This window comes from Morone saxatilis, unplaced genomic scaffold (assembly GCF_004916995.1).
Source record: "Morone saxatilis isolate NCDOM2014 unplaced genomic scaffold, NCSU_SB_2.0 Contig10, whole genome shotgun sequence".
NCBI lineage: Eukaryota > Metazoa > Chordata > Actinopteri > Moronidae > Morone > Morone saxatilis.
In genome coordinates, this window is record NW_023339652.1 from 14,893,362 (window position 1) to 14,910,880 (window position 17,519).

Sequence of the window (17,519 nt, forward strand, 5' to 3'; positions counted from 1 at the left end):
CTGGACACTGGTTGTCTCAAACTTCAGACAAAATAAACTGTTATCTGGACCTAAACAGTGAGGCACATTATCCACGGAAAAGATGCAAATGCTGGGCCCTGTACCCAAAACAACTGTTGCAGGACATGCTACCAGCTATGTGCGGCTCTATTTGGTCAGAGAGGGGCTTTCGCTTAGATTTGTGTCCGACTTGATGGCCACTTGTCGATGTCATCGCAAACGTGGCATTTGATAACCTTACGAGACTGAGACGGCCTCAGTTTTTTTTTTAGAGCCCGCGCCGCAGTTGCCCGACCCAGGCCACGACTGGAAACACCTGGCTGTCGCCTGATCAAAGAGCTGATTGGCAGGGAGCCCTGATAGCTCACCTGGTAGAGCTGGCGCCCCACGTTCCAGTCCTTGTGAGTCCTTGCAGCAGCGGCGTGGGTTCAACTCTGACCTGTGGCCCTTTGTGGTGTATCATCCCCTCTCTCTCTCTCTCTCTCCCCCCCATTCCCCTTTCCTGTTACTCTTCAGCTTTCACGATCAACTGAATTGTCTATTATTTGTGAGTGGAAGATAATGTATAAGGTGGTGTTCTGTGTATATTTTTGCCATTGTAACTGTCAGTACTGTTAATGCTTAATGTGGTATTGTTTAATTTGAATAACGTTTATCATACCTTCTCTGGCAGTATCAGTTTGTTTCTTTCCCAGAGTGTTCACTATTTGTTTTTTTAAATGCTTCTGATCTAACTGATTTGGTTCGTTTACTTCCTACCTAATTATTCTCAGGCATCTATGCAAAATTGTTTTTCCTAACATACATGCCACAAACAAAGCATGACGATCTAAATTTCCTTGAGACAAATTAAGACAGAATTTAGGAGTGGCATAATATGTGTGTGTGTAAATAATTCAGTGGAAAAGGGGAGTGACTGCACAGGAAAGACAGAAAGATGATGCTTGTGTGTTCTCATGGACACGCATGCACAGGCACATGCAAACCGCAGCCCGCAAGGTATGGATTTGCCATGGCAACAGCCTGACCACTACTGGGATGTCAGGACACTTGCCTTCTGTTTACATTAATCACCATGGAAACAGCGTCAGCCTGTGTATGGAGACATGGATGGATTCTAGGTAATCCAATGTTGCGTGTGAAAGGGAGAGTTCATGATGCGTGCCTTTGAATCCATCCGTGTATGTGTATGAGTGCCGCACAAAGGAGAAGAAAAAAGAAAAGGAAAAAACATGATCAATGACGACAACGTGGACAATAAAGGATTAGCCGGCGTGATCCAGCAGAGCACAGTCGCTACCGAAAGCTATTCGTTTTAGTCAGACATTTGTTGTAAATGTCAGGATGTGCTTGTGTGTACAACTCTCCTGATTGTACCATCAGCTGTATAATGAACACGCTCTCTGCTAACTTCATTTTCTTCAGTTTTGTGATGACAGAACTTTATTTAAAGCTGTACTATCAATATTTTTTATATTAACAATGGATCAAATGACTTTGTGACAGCAGTCGAACCCACAGATAATGACCCAACCCTGCAGTTCCCCTTAGCCCCGCGGAGCATTTTAGCATGTTTTAGCCCATTGTTTTGGTTCAGGAAGTTGCGAAGACCAAGACAGAGCTAAAAGGAGAATGAGCATTGGACTTGCAACATCAGGTTGTCAGAAACACAACCAAATCAATGCCAGCAATGCCACCACGTGTCTGCTAGATGTGTAACTAACATGTTGGCTGTAATATCTTTATAAAGGTGATAATGTTGTGTTTGCAGCTTGTTGCACTGCGCCCTTGTGGATAATAATCTATTATCGCAGGTTTAAAGAGCAACTGACAGAAAGAACAAACACAAACAGTTGACTAACAGTTTTTCTGGAACACTATTGGTGCTCTGCTTATGGTCCCTAAAGGTAAAAAGTGTGCTGTAGCTGGTGGAAGTAGCTAGCAGAGGATCTCATAACCAAGGATACCTGCTATCTCACTCACTCGAACCATACTAATCTGTTTTTTCTTTTCTTTTCTTTTTTTTTTGGCTGGCTTGGTTGAAATGTTACAAATGCACAATATGATGTTTTCACATTTTGCTCCAGCACAAAATGTAGCAACAGCTAAAGCTAGCATCAATATGTTGTGCTAGCAGTGTATAGGTGGGAGGAGTCACGGTGTGATCAATGAATATTGGGTATATAAATTATAAACAAGGGTATATAAATTATAAACAAGTCAGAACTTGACTTTGGCTTTTACTTACTACATTTTTGCTTCTTTGTCTAAGTGTAACATTTAAGAATGGCCTCAAATCGACAATAAGAACAGCAGAGCATCATTTTAATAAACTGCCATAGCCAGAAAGCTGTTTTGACCACAGAGCAGTAGGTGACTCAGCAGTATGTCTCCTGTGACCTTGGAGGTTCCCCTCACCACACACACACACACACACACACACACACACACACACACACACACACACACACACACACACACACACACCGGATAGCCAACAATAGCATTAAATGTTGCAAAAAGGTACAGGGCTGACTGCAGTGACAGCAACATAAACACTGCCAGCACAGCACCAGAGACTCCCAGTCAGTCTCAGAACCATGCTGAGTAAGAGAGGCATACAGCGGGGGGGGGGGGCAGTGACAGAATTTGAATGGCAGATGGGGGAGAAAGAGAGACAAGACAGAGTGAGATATAATTTCCTCACTCTTCTTTTTTTTCAAAGGCCGGAGATAAAACGAAATGACCTAACACATCGAAGGACATGTTGGAGGTCCTCAGGTCTAATACCCGGTGTGGAAGTAGTGATGAGAGCAGTGAAATGGATTTGTCAGGAGGAGATGATATCTGGCCTGAGAGGAGAGGTGACTTGTGAATTTCCCCTTGGGGATGAATAAAGTATCTATCTATCTATCTATCTATGTATGGAGCTAGTGTGTTAGCTAGGTATTGAGCAGTGTATTTAAAATTCAGCATATACGTTACAGTTACTCCAACATTTTGGACTGTGGGCTTGCATGGCCATAAATTAAAGTTAACACTTGATATTGATTACTATTATATTGTACTTAAACATATTTATATTTTGAGCTGTAATCTGAAAAGCCGCAGAAGAATGGAAAATAACTGAATTACCACTCTACACATTAGCTGCTGGGTCGCTGGGTCTACATGTATCACTTGCTGTGAGTAAACATCACTGTATTTGCATAAGATGGAGCCCTTTCATTATGTTTCCATTACGGTTATCTTAACAGAGTGGAGGCCAACATATCCTCTGCCCCCTATGTTGGCCAATGTAGAGCGAGACAACCACCGGGTGCTTAAAAGGTATAACGTACCCGTAACACCCACCATCAAAAAATGAAAGGTACAACATGTTCTCCTATTCGTAAAGCTGAAGTCGCTCTTGCATTAGCTGACTTTCATTCGTGCTTCGCAACCACTGGCTCGTTCTCCAGCTGTGTGGCTGACTACTGATGTCCAATCATATTCATGTAAGTGTACAGCACACCCATTAGTCCTTTAACATTCTCATGTGTTTATTAGTCCTTCCAGCAGACTCCCTGTTGCTGCTTGGGTTTTTAAAAAAACACCCTATAAAAAGGCAGGGCCCTTTTCAACCAACACTAAGTGTATAAACATTGGTTATGAATGGCCAGTTCCTTGATGTAAGTGCTTCTGATTCAACTGTAATTAATTGCTCAGAAGACAGTTCTTGGAAACATGCTGCCACAGTAAGGTTTATTGACAGGATGAATTTCCTGTCCTGAATCTTTTGTATTTTCTTAGAAAAATGATGTTTCCAAGGACTGAACGCTCTGTCTAACTGAAGCCCCTGTTTAAAGAGTTATTATATATTATCACCTAACAAAACCGCCACAGAGTGAGAGTGTTACTGAAGGGCTCTACAGCTTCACCACAACAAGCTGTTAGGGAGCTCTTTGTTTCCAGTCTGGTTGTTGGACATGGAAATCAGTAATTATCAAGCAAATCTCCTCCATGATGGAGACCTACATGTTTGCTTTGGAGGGTTATGATTAAAGTGCCTCTATTGTATCGGTTGTACAGTGTAAACAAGACCATTGCAAATATTTAAATAGGGTTTTTTGTTGCCAGGCATGGGCAACTTGCTGCATCATTTGTATTACTAACACAAAGCTACACACACACATGCTCATACTTGTTTTTCCTTCCGATGAAACTATGCATGCACCTTCCTAGCAGCTGACACGCACGCCAACCTAATCAAATATACTGCTGTCACACCCAGACAGAGAGAGAGAGAACAGGTGTTAACAGGGCCGCGGTACAGCTTAACAGTTGTTCTCTCGGATTCATTTGGCTCCGTTAAATAGATTACAAATTCATTGAATCGCTGCTGACGTCACCAACATAACAAGAGAGGTGTGTAAACAGTGGCAGAAGGTTGCTCAGGGAGCGGCTGGCCATGAGGCTACAGAGAGTGAAAGGTACCCACCAACAGCCAAGCAACCCCGCTTGCTATGAATAACTGTAACGAGGAGTGTCAGCTACAGGGCTGAAAGGTGAATGTACCTACCAGGTGTTTAGTTTTGTGTAAAAATGTGTTGAGAGTTTCATCAAAATCTACCCGGCAGTATCTGGGATATACAGTGCATTTACACACTCAAGAAGCCAGATTACTGAGAGTTGTGGTTTCACGGGGGAGGTTCTGTGCCTAAACTATTTCTCTTGTGAGTCTTGTGGTCACAGTTGTATGTCATAATCATAATAATAATAAACTATTACTACAATACTATTTTACTTCATTTATCTACTTTATTAACTATTGGTAGTCACACTATAGTTGTTAATTTCAACATTTTTTCATTTTCATGATCCTAACTATGCTTTGGCAACACATGTCAAATGTCACCCCAACAAAGCCTACTGAATTGAATTCAACTGATGTTGCCAGGCAACAGCTGAGACACCAGGAAGTCATTGCGCCTGGCCAAGAAATAGTCCGGCATGTGGCGTTTTGTTTATGTTTTGCGAGGATTAAACAAACCAGATATAACATTTTTACGTTTATTAGTGAGTTTGTTCATAAGTGGATTTGGTCAGAGCCAGGCTCGCTGTTTCTCCCTTTTTCGGGTCTTTGTGCTAAGCTAAGCTAACCGTCTCCTGGCTGTATTTTCATTTTGAGCGTACAAACATGATCTCAATCTCGATCGGAACATCTGAGTCACGGCAAGAGGGCAAAATAAGCTTATTTCTCAAAATGTCTCAGCTTTTTATTCTGTGACCTGTAATGATCTCATCATTTTGCATTTATTAATAGCAACAGTTGAGAGACAGACAGGAAACATGGGAGAGAGAGGGGTACGACATGCAACCAAGGTTTTCCTGCTGAATCGAACCAGGAATCTGAACTGAACTATAAGCCCTGAACTGTATTTGCTCCAGACTGTGATAAACAAGTAAAGCACTTTTGACCAACAGGGGAATATCCGAGCACATCTGAGACACACTGCCTGTGAGGTACACATGGTGTCCCCCACTACAGACAAAATGTGGATGATCAGCCACTATGTCACAATGATGTCATCACATCAACGTACAAATTAAATGATGAAACGCACATCTGCAAACGACCTTGGACTACATGTCCTGTGTCTATTTGTGTGTGTGTTTGGTGTGTGTGGTGTGTGTAGCTCCAGTGGTATTCAGACGAACGACTGAAAGCTAGACAGTACTGCTACATAACAGTGTTGCTCTGACTAGACTGATGACGCAGCAACATTTTCTCACACACACCCAACACACCACTGCGGGTGCGACCAAAATGGTAAAGCAGTGACCTCACCTGTAACACAACCTCTCTCTCTCTCAATCTCTCTCTATGTCTCCTTAAAGCTGGTAACAGTGAGTGTGAGACATTTTGAAACGGTGGCAACAAGATTTGTGTGTGTGGTGTGTGTGTGTGTGTGTGTGTGTACCATTGTGGTCTGCTCAAGGACTTGCATGTAACTGGGCCAAGCTCACCAGATAAACAGCCACAGCCACACACACGCACACACACATACAACACACACACACACACACACACACACAACACACAACACATACACACACACACACACACACTGGATCTAAGTACAGAGTGGGACTCAGTGAAAGTAGGTCTGCTATAATACAGAAAAAGCCTCCAAGGTACAGATGAGTGTGGCTGTGTGTGTGTGTTGTGGTGTGTGTGTGTCATTTTTACAGTATCATTATGTGTGTACGGTGTGTTAGTTTTGCAATATTTGAAACAAAAAAGGATTAACATAAATATGTAGTGCGAGTGGAGGTGCGTGTGAGAGGAGGATTCTCTGACATTTTCAGATACTGTGTGTGTCCGCGGGTTATGTCTTGCTCATGCACGTTGTGTTTATGTGTGTGTGTGGTGTGTGTTTGTGTGTGCGCCTCTTTCCGTGTTTCTTTGAATGTGTGTTTCCTGTGGGTGTATATGTGTGTGTGTTTGTGTGCAGTCTGCCCTAAATTTACTTGTCCCAGAAGACAGAGTGGTGTGCTGGCCAGCAGTGGAGCTGCTGCCGGCGCTGCTTCCATAAAACGCCAGCGATCATTCACAATCTGATGGGCAACAGCTAGCTGTTACCCGGCAACTTGCTGCGTGCTGCTAAATATTATGCCAAAATTTATTTGGGTACATGTTGTTTACACTAATCTCAAACCATCTGATTGCTAGAGTATTAAGGTTATTATGGACAACAAACGTTAGAAATGAATGAAGACAAGAAGCAGGTGAGTTATGAGCGGAATAAAACATTGAAATAAAAAGCCTGTCCATTCTCCCAATAGACCTTGTTCACAGCTGCTATTTTGACAGGAAATAGTCAGGGTACATGACAGGTGTTACCATTTGTACTAATAAGGTTCTGTTCCATTTAATGTAGGCAGTTTTTTCCAGTCAACAAGCACAACAGCAGCACCCTGACTCAGTTTGACCTGAATGGGAACATAACCTTTGTTTTATTGGTAACACCTGTGATTACTAGGGATGGGGGATCGAAACCGGTTCTATCAAGGACCCGGTTCCACTTTTTTCAAAACCCGAAAATCAATAACGTTTGGGGCTTATCGATTTACCACTATCGGGAGGTCTCGACGTTTTTTTTCTTTCCCGTATTGGTCCTCTAACGGTAATTGTGTGTCCTTCGAGTCACGGTCGACAGCTATTTAAAGATCGTAATCAATTCCAACCAGCTGCCAGGTGCGTCGCCACCAGATGTTTTGTAATGAAACTGCAATTGTGAAGCCGAAACAGGCTATTAAAAAGCTAAAACAGTGAAGTCTTGGCAGTTAACTCCCCTCCCGAGGATGTTGAACGGCCGAAAATGGGGTTACAGTTTGGCCTTCATTGTTACCAAGCCTCCAAAGATAAAGAGCGAAGCGAAATGCAACTTATGCTTGCAAAATCGATTTCTTGTAAAGTGGGGAACACACCTTCAAAGGCCAAGCGAACAGTTAGCATGTGCATCAAATATAAGGGGCCAAATGCCCAGTTTGTCCCAAGTTACCTTCGCCTGGTCTCCGGGGGTTTGAAAAGACTCTGCCCGGCCCACCACAGGACGGGGCCGCGTCTTCATCATCCACTCGAGACGACCAGCGGCAGCACACACACGAGACTTTGTAGCTTGTCCGGGCTCAGGTTAAAATGAGTAATTGAAATCCGTTTTTGCTAATCCGGGCAGCCATACCCAAAAAAAAAAAAATAACTAGTTAGCCTTGAAAAGTAATATAAAGTTGTCAGACGATGCTGCGTGCATGATTGTGCGTTCAGGTTGCGCTCAAGTAAATTTTAGATATTTCATATTTTTCATTTGCGCTGCTGCCTGGGACTATATTCTTTCTATGTTAGTTTTATGTCAGTTTCGAAGTTGCCTATTAATTAGCTCAGCTGGTTATATTGAAGGCTAGAAACGTTGTTTGTTTGATGCTTCACGTTGGTTAAGCAATAAAAGCAGATACCAGTTCTGTAAAAACATATTGTGCGGTAGTCTTTCCACGCAAATAATTTAGAAAAAGTATCGATAGTGGTATCGATAAAGACTCGGATCGATAAGGAGTATCGATAAAGGTATCGATATCAATAAATATTAACGATCCCCATCCCTAGTGATTACCCTACTGTTTCCTGTCAAAATGGCTGCTGTTAAAAAGGTTTATTACCAACTAAATCACACGTCAAGGCGGGACAGTCTAAATTTGTATTTAAACTAATATAAAATGTTACTGATGAGCTGATGGTGGCAAAGATTTGGGGACTATGGGACTTTCAAGTGTGGTCAAGTGTGTTCCACTCATAGCCACTGTAAACAAGGAGCCTACTACGGTAATTTGTGTAAAGGAATTTACATTTGTACAGCTTTTGCCAAGAAATATGTCCAGAAGGGCTTATAGAACTGGCTGCATGTTAAAATACAGGAATCTAGACCTCTAAATGGAAGATTTACAATTTCGCCCACCAAGTAATTTAATCCATGATCCGTTTAAAACCAGACACTGGATACAAAGAAGAGATTTCTAATCCATGATTTCACATGTTTCCGATTTTTACGAAATGATTCATTTCATTACAATATCATTTATATTCATGTGAGCTAGAACATTCGGAAGAGTATAGCTAGCTAAAGCCTAATTTGAACACAGCACTCAAACACCCAGATTGGAAAAAAGTGGAATGGTGGTTTTTTTCTCCCAAAGCTTATGTCATAACCAATTCCATAACGTATAATTTTAAGGCTGAACAGTGTCCACATTGACACAGGCTACCTTCATCCACTGTCATCATCAGACGCTGATTACTGGCCACGATCCATCCAAACCCATCAATCAGCTGGCAGATTAGTCTATAGGTCAAACACCATCAACATATTCAGAAGGTCAGAGCTCGTATGTGTACGTCGTCTAAATTTGGATTGGTAAGAACTACAAGCAATTATGGGAAAAGGACTGAACAAGGGTTGTATTAACTTTGGAGAGAACCAGCCCTTACTTTACACTAGCCTCACATTCGTTTATTTCTCCTGATGAGTTACTAAGAAGACATGCCTTCCCCAAAGTGAATGTGTTATTTTGAAAGTTAAACCAGCTGAATGCAAGCACTTCTCTGGCTTCTTTTCAACTGCATTTTGGGAAAGGTTTTATAACTGAAGCACACAGAGCAGGTTCAGAGGAAATGGGTTCACCGCACAAGTAAATTGTGACATTTTGTCAAAACAACGAAACACTGGAGGGCCCAAATTGAACGATTTAGGTCTCAATTTGTGCCACATGATGCTTTCCACCCAGACAAGAAAACAACTCGTAATAGCTGGCCTTCTGAAAACGCTTTTTTGGATTCATTTCGGCACTGTTTTTGGTGGTTATCTTTCAGACAGAGGACAAAGACAGGTTCAGCAGCAAATACTGTATCATATTAACATTACATCTACAAGTACGCCCAGAGATGAAGACACAGTCATATGCAAATAACTAAATGTGTACCAACATTCCTGTTTGCTGATAGCACGCCAACAGTCTGAATCTACCAAGGAACCCTTACGTACTTCACGGTCAACAAAATCAAACTGATATAAGGTTCCTGGAAATGTAATTGACCGCTACATCAATGGATGGGGTGGAATATATATCTCTTTTTGCAAAGTTTCCTCGTCTCGCTCTGAAAATCAATCACAGCCGAGCAACCTGTTCTCTCGCTCGCTGCTGTCTCAACAGGAGATGAGCAGAGAGAGAGCGAGAGAGAGAGAGAGAGAGAGAGAGGGGGGAAGAAAGGAAAGCTCAGATCTTCGTGTTCCTGCAGCGGACAAAGCCTTACAGAGAGAGAGAGAAAGTGGAGACTGTGACAGTCTGATGGATGATTCATTCTGGATTCTGAACAGTGCCCCACATCCTGTCTCAACTGGACAGTCCTTTCTCAGGTGAGCCTAACACTGCGGCGGTTTACCACAACGCTTGACAACTATTAAATGATGATTAAATGAATTGGCAACTATTTTGAGCATCGTTTTGAGTCATTTTTAAATTAAAAAATGTCCAAATTCTCGTCCCTTATGAGTCTGAGGATGTCGACTTGAGCTTTGGGAAACAGTGATCGAAATGTTTCAGCGTTTTTTGACATTTTCTGGACCAAGCAACGGATTGATTAATGATCAACAGATTCATCGATCAGTTCCAGCCCTGTTCATCATTAAATCATTGTTACAATCATCAATTATTGTGCAGATCACAGGCATCTATCAGCCTCTGCTCTCCATTTTACATGATGAACCACCAGGTTTTATCTGGAGGGAAATCCAAAAGCCCAAAACAGGAAGAGTGCTGTTCTTTCAGAGCAAAAGCTTTCTGGTGCCGGCAGATGGTGGAAGGGAAGGAAGGCTGATTGACAAATAATTTCCAACATATTTATCCTTTAGTCGTGGAACAGGGCACCCCTAGGGGGGCCCTGAGGCCTCCCCCTTAGGCTAATACAGTATGTGCTTCTATTCCCCACCCTCATTGCTTCTCATTACAATTTTTCTTTTCCACTGTTATCTCTCCTTCTTCGTCCTCCTCCTCCTCCTCCTCCGCACTGGTATTTTGTTATATTTTGCACTGCCACTGTCAGGAGCAGCAGTGCCTCAAGGGAAAATATGCTAAGCTGCTTTCTGACTTGCCTTTCTGTTCAGGTAGAGGCTGCCACTCTGCACAAAAACCTGTCAACAGTCAGCTGGTATTACAGCCATCACGGTTTGTTTGTTTGAATGTAAAAAAAATAATAATACAACTCTAAAATGTTTTACTAGAAATAAATATATTTTCTGACTCGGTTCACAGTGATTTATTAGATATCCAGTTCACAACAGCTTTTCTATGTGCTTTATAGGGGAATAGGATTAAGAAGTTACTTTATCTCAGTGTGTTCAACCTCCATGTGCTTCTGCTGTGATGAAATGGATTATGGGAACTGAATTACGCATCGACCCGAACCCAGATGTGTTCTATGTGTCCTTTGCTGCTCTGTGGTTTGAGTGTTTCTAACAGCCATACAGGTAATTTATGGCAGCATGTAGTAAAACTATAAGCAAAGTAATTCCAGCACACAATGCAGTCTGAAAGCATTTCCCCGAGGGCAACCACAACACTTGCTGACAGATATTTAATCTCGATTTATCAAGGAAACAGCGTCGGCCCTGTTTCAGTGACATTCTGCCTCACCGTCACATTTCACATCTGACCACACGGATTACAGCTCAAAGGAGAGGAACCTTTCTCTTTCACTTCCAGCTTTACGCACTACGGTTTGACATGCTTGTCACTTACTGCTTTTATTTCCTTTGGCCAAAATACATGGTGAGAGTTTGCTAGCAAAGTTAACTCAGGTAAAGGCTGCACTGAAACAAACTATTTTACAGTACAGAGAGGTTCTTTTATAGCTTACTTTGTTTATTAGTTTTTAGTATAAAAGATATGTAATGGGCTATATTCATATTAATATATTATGTATAAAAACATTAAGAAATAGCTTGGTTGCAAAGATTTTGTTTTATGAATGCAATGCAGAGCTATTCACCTGTATAAATGAGCAGATACTCAATATTAAATGGGGTTCCGGGGCAAAATAAACATGATTGGGACATTTGTGCCGTGGAATTTCACTGGTACTGGCATCGACTACTACATTTCTGGTATGGTTGTTCTGTCTGTGTTGTTTTGAATCTTCCATGCAATAGTCAGGATATATCAACATTTGAAGCAGAATCTGATGACACAAGAATCAAACCTTCAGTAAATAACAGGTAGGGATGTTTTTCTCTGAATTTTCTGTTGTTTATTTAGCCACGAAAATGTAATGTTGGAGAGAAATACTTAAAGTTTTATGGGGCTTTAATTGATTTTCGCTGTAGCACAACACGCTCGACCTACTATCATTGTAACGACGTGTAATGACAAAAGCACTTATTCATACAGCTGAGAGAACAGGCGCAACACATTCATTTAGATTACCGCACAGTGTCTTCTGTCGACTTCTAATGATGCTTTGAGAGGCCCACAGCCTGCAGAAAGACAGTAAACAACACCGCTCACGTCACCGCAACTCCACTGATGCCCCAGCACCCCGTCATCCTCGATCACCAAAATACGACCACCCTCCCGACTGCTAACTTCACCAGAACAAGCAGCATTTGTCTCCCAGCAGGCCGTGGCCCTGATTCCCCCCTCGAGCAGCAGATGTTGTTGTCGAGACCCTGTAGGATTGCACAACAGGCCTGAAACCAAATCCTCCACTCAGGAGCATTACCAACGAGTGTCCCGTTTCCTCAGCCGCCCCGCAGCACCTGCAATCATTTTGTCTCCCTGCAAATTTCATGCGCCTCTTCTGTGTCATGCAGAGTCATAATGTCATTCGGTAGAACACAAGGCACTGTGTCTTGTTTCCATGACGGACAAATACTGAGTCACAGTGGGATATCAGGGCAAGCTGCTCCAGACAAAAATGGCACGTGTGGTGTTTTTGATTGCGTAATGCCCTTTTTTTTATGGAAAGCAAATGACACAACATGAGGTGAATGCTACTGTAATAAAGTGGCAAAGTAAAAGGTTACAAGTAAAAAGTGTTTGAAATGTCAAATTTTTGGCAGTGTGTGTTATAAGATGGAAAAAGGCTCAATTTACACTGAATGATTTTTTGGGGGTTTTTTTTGGAACAGACAGTGATGCGTTCACTCCCTCATTTCCATTCTATGTCTGGATTTTCGGAACACATAGCTGTGTTTACATACGTGAACAGCAACACACCGCACACGGAGACAACAGTCCTTCAGCACGCGCCGTTATAAGCTGGATGTGGTCGCAGAGAGGCTTAAAATAGAGCGCTGATCCGATAATGGACTAAAGTTTATGATCATTAATACTCAGAGGTCTGGACACACGTGTCAATCTGTGCAGAGAGATGGACGTAGCCCCTCCCCCTCCACACACACACACACACACACACAGCTTCACATTAAATGCATTTAGCGATGAGGAAAGTCCTGACAGCTGGCTAATGCAGGTGTTTTATTTGCTGCGTGTACGAAAAAGAAAAAGTGACGTTGCCCCTCTGCTGCTTTTAAATGTCCTGCTCAATGTGTGTGCGTGTGTCTGTAAGAGTGTGTGTGTGTGTGTGTGTGTGTGTGGGCGAGCCGTGTGACATGACTGTAGCTCAAATTTAGTAGCACTGAGATGCCAAACTGAGATCAGCATATTCAGCGTTAATCTGTGTCGAAATCCTCAGCTCATCTAAAACTAGACGACAGACCAAAGCACCGGCGTCAGCAATGATGTCAATGACAACAGCATCAGCGTCACCAACAAAGCGACAACAATAAAGCGTCGTTTGAGATTAACGACAACAACAACCTGGTCTCATGTTTGTAGCGTTGTCTAGAATTCATATGGGTAATATTAATATTTCTTTAGGTTAAAGTTGTGGAGTCCATAACCTCACTGAGCAGCAGATCCGCGCCACGTGGACCGACCTATAGAGTGACGTAGCCAACTAGATGGCTCTTCTGATTGGACGGATTACTTCATGTGGCTCTTCCTTGGGTGACGTATTGTAAACAGTGCGACTAAGTTGTTGTTTTATGATTATGTTACATTTTGTCTTGGGTTTAGAGCTTCACATTAAACTCAGTACAACACAATAATGTGTTTTAATGGTGCAAATGGAGAAATCCACAGGTTAACAGGGCATTTTTCACATTCGAGGAAAAAGATGCTGGATTGTGACTGCGATTAAATAAGAATTGGTGATGTTTGTTTTTGGCCAGTTGCCCACCTTACTGTAAGTTTTAAAACTACTTTATAACCCGATCGCCCACCACCGACATTCCCCTCCCATATGAGGCTTTTTTGTAGCCATTTGGGCCGTGTTCATCAGTTAGTTTGGGGAGTACAATTCCATCACAATGACAAGAGATAATGTCCAAACCTGAAAATAGAGACCCCACACTGGATTTGAAAGGTCAACTGACATGACAACTGAGCAAACTCTCAAAAGACGATGAGGTTGAAAGCTTTGGGGAAAATCGAGTAAGTGACCTTTAAGTTAAGATTATTTTGTCCAAAGGGCCCATTGTAGTAAATCACAGTTTTCCCTTAATGGCTTAAAGCTTATTAACAACAAAACTTCACAAACAGAAACAGCATTATCAATGCATTTACCGACAGCTGCCATAAGAAATAGAAACATCGCAACGACATCATCAGCAAATCGCCACGGTAACAACGCCGAACCCACCAACACAGTCGCTGATGACATTACCAATGCATCAACAGCAACGGCCTTCACTGTAGCAGAAATCAGCGGGCGGCAAACACACCAACCAATCCACAGGTGAAGCAGCCCGAGAGAGGACTCAGAGAAAAAACTGCGAGAAAAAGAGAAGGAGGATGGGAACAGATGGATAGATGAAACAAGACGACACCAGCCTGCCCGCATACATGCGAAGTATTCAAATTTCACTCTGCTGCTGTGAAATCTGTGTCTGTAGGAACGTGCACGCGCATTGCACTCGTTTAGAAACACACATATGCACACCGTTATCTACAACACACACACACACACACACACACACACAAACACAACGCGGGCCAGCAGTCCACTGCATGAAGTTGGTTTTGTCCACATTGCAAATCAATCATCTTTTGTTCCTATTTATAAACGTTTATTTATTACTAGGGTATAAGAGATAGGACTTCAAAAGTCTGCACTGTGTCCTACTTCTCCCAGGTGCAAAGCGAAAGAAAGAAGAGAAGAAGTCAACTTGTTTCGAGTTTTAACAGGAGGGGCACTTCAGGGAGATGGGGGGGGGGCGGGGGGGCTCTGCAGTCCCAGAAACAGTGGAGAGAACAGCGCCAGCAGCAGGGAAGTAGAGCATCAATTAAGGGCAGAGTGGCCTAGATGGCACACACAGTGACATTCCCACAATGCATCACCATCACAGCCACTTTACCTTCTATCTCTATCTCACTCACACACACACACACACACACACACACCCTTTGTCTTTGTGCAGAGCTACTTATAAGACGTCCCACTGTCCATTTAGTCTACCCTCTTACTCAGAGTCCAAAGCTGAAACTAAGTACACACCCATCCTTCCTCTCTTCAGCTCTCCCTCTTCTTCTTCTTCTTCATCACCTTTTTCGCCGCACTTGTTCTTACTTTGATCCCTCCTGCTGAGAGCCGCGGCCTACCTGACACACACATGCACACACACGAAGAACACCCCCCCCCGTTGGTGGCACTGAATTATTGAATAGTGAGCAACACGGACGCACGCAGAACACACACCAGGGGAGGGTAATAAGACACCGAGGAGGGCCTCATGTGCATGCCTGCCTGCACACACACACACACACACACACACACAAGCTAATACTGGCGATATTAATCCAGTATTAGGGGACAGGCTATGGTAAGTCACACACTGAGACGCAGAGCAGAAGTGAGTGTATGTGACCCTGTGTGAGGAGACAGAATATGACGGGTCAGTGTCACATCTGTGACATCACATCCTGTCAGTACAGATGCAGCTCAGAAACACTGACGCAGAAACGTTCAACACTGCAGTAACGCTCAGACTAGTCTCAAGCTTCGGTTTTCCCACACGTGCTGCTGCGACTGAACACAACGCTGCTGCTGGTGACATTGACTTGTTCACCCTGCCATCAGCTGAACTCTGTATTTCTGCTGATGCATCAGGTTCAAAGATCCGTCAGCCGCTCTGGTTAATGTGTGGCAGCAACATGGCCGACTCGGATCATTGAGTCCTGTGCCATTCTGCGCCCTAAGTGTGTGTCTTTCCAAATTCCAGGTGTGTTCGGAGTGACAAACAGCAGCCGGCCAGACTCCTTCTGTCATTACACAACATGACTGAACTTCCTTCTGTTCAGGGGGAAGTTTTTCCTAATCCCTGCGCAGTTAATCCCAATCTGAATCCGCCCCCGAGTGTCCCCCTCCGGGCCGCCGTCCAAACAGACGCAGCTCACTCCTCACAGCAGGGGAGGCAGAGGGGCCAGACGAGACGCTTACAGTGGGACTGGCTGTCAGGGATTTAGAGGGGGGGGGTGTCGACCTGCATTCTGCTGCTGTTTGAAAGAGGAGAGTGGAGATGGAGCAAGGGAGGAGAGGAGGAAGAGAACCAAATTCCGAACACGGAGCTGGAGAGTAAAAGCCTCCAACTACAAACAGGGTGTAACAGTGACACCGCTACTGCCGCCGAGAGGCTGAGATTCCTGCGGTCTGTTGAAGCCTCGCTGTCATCCACAAGAATATCCCCCCCGCCCCCCGGGAATATTGCAGAACATGCCAAAAAGGATGAACCACTGACTCATTATAAGCTCACTTTATGAGCACCACAGTGATCCTATGTCATTGAACACACACCACATGAGGCAGAGCAGACCACATGAAAAGCACAGGGACAATGTGGGAATAGGAGAGATGAAAAAGAAATGCTCAGAGGGTCACTGAACCTGCCATCAATTCATTATGGAATACTGAACATATTAGCACCTTCATAGGCATTTTGTATGAGGAATTTTGTAGGAATACTATAGCAATGATGTGTAAATATGAGTCCTATTAGAAACATTACAAATAGGTTACACCGGATGTAATATGGCAGTGATTCACAACCAGGGGGTAACATAAAAAAGCCTAAATTACGCCTTTATTAGGACATACACACTCCTACTGAGTCAGCTGTACCTGAACACAACGTGTTGCGATTGAGTGTGTGTGGAAAGCAGCCAGGATAAATGCTTACAGTTAGCTAAAAGTAAGGGATAAACAGTTGACAGCTAACGCGGGTAAACGGTCCAAATAGCTGAAAGTAATGAATGTACAGTTCGAGTATTTAGCTCAAAGTTCATGTTGAAAGTTTCAGTGTCAATATAATATCAGTGGAGGGCTGTAATATTGGCAATAAGCGCCTTTAAGGTCAGTGTAAACTCACTACGGAGCCCCACATGTACACGGTGGGAGTATTACTGTGGAAATATCACGGAGATATCAGAGGGGAAGTTAGCCAACTCACGTGCCGAGGACTTCTTTAAAATCAAAAATCTTCTTGATGTCGTCGACTTGTTTCTTCCACGCCTCTCCTCTGCCGGTGTCTCCGTTCTCCCGAGCCATGGCGCTGCTTTACCGGCCCGAGTCCGACCGACACTGGGCTGCGGGAGGAGGGATGTGAGGAGAGGAGAGGAGAGGAGAGGGGAGGGGAGGGGAGGAGGGGGGGGAGAAAATAAAATAAAATAAAAAAAAAACGGAGAATTTAGAAAAAAAAAAAAAAAAAAAAGAAAGAAGAAGAATGGAGCCGAGCTGATTGTGAGAGGTTTGGAGAGTCCCGGTGGTCTGTGCTCCGCTGCTGCAGGACCATGTGAGTCCTCCTGCAGGTTACCGTGTCCCTGCCTCCTCTTCTTCTCTCGCTCCCTCCTCCTCCTCCCTCTCCTCCCTCTCC

General features: G+C 43.5%; 1 protein-coding gene across 2 annotated transcripts in view; it reads right to left on the minus strand.

The window, feature by feature from the left end:
- The window catches only part of camk1da (calcium/calmodulin-dependent protein kinase 1Da), a 57,231-nt gene extending 39,986 nt beyond the window's left edge, over window positions 1-17,245 (minus strand). Inside the window, exon 1 of one of the 2 annotated variants that reach the window (XM_035674219.1) lies at window positions 17,097-17,245. In XM_035674219.1, the coding sequence (XP_035530112.1) occupies window positions 17,097-17,194 (98 nt within the window). In that variant the 5' untranslated portion in view covers window positions 17,195-17,245. Of the gene's footprint in view, window positions 1-12,015; window positions 12,388-17,096 lie in introns of those variants that run through there. The other variant, XM_035674226.1, reaches the window with a different exon arrangement.
- Between the last annotated feature and the right edge of the window lie 274 nt (window positions 17,246-17,519).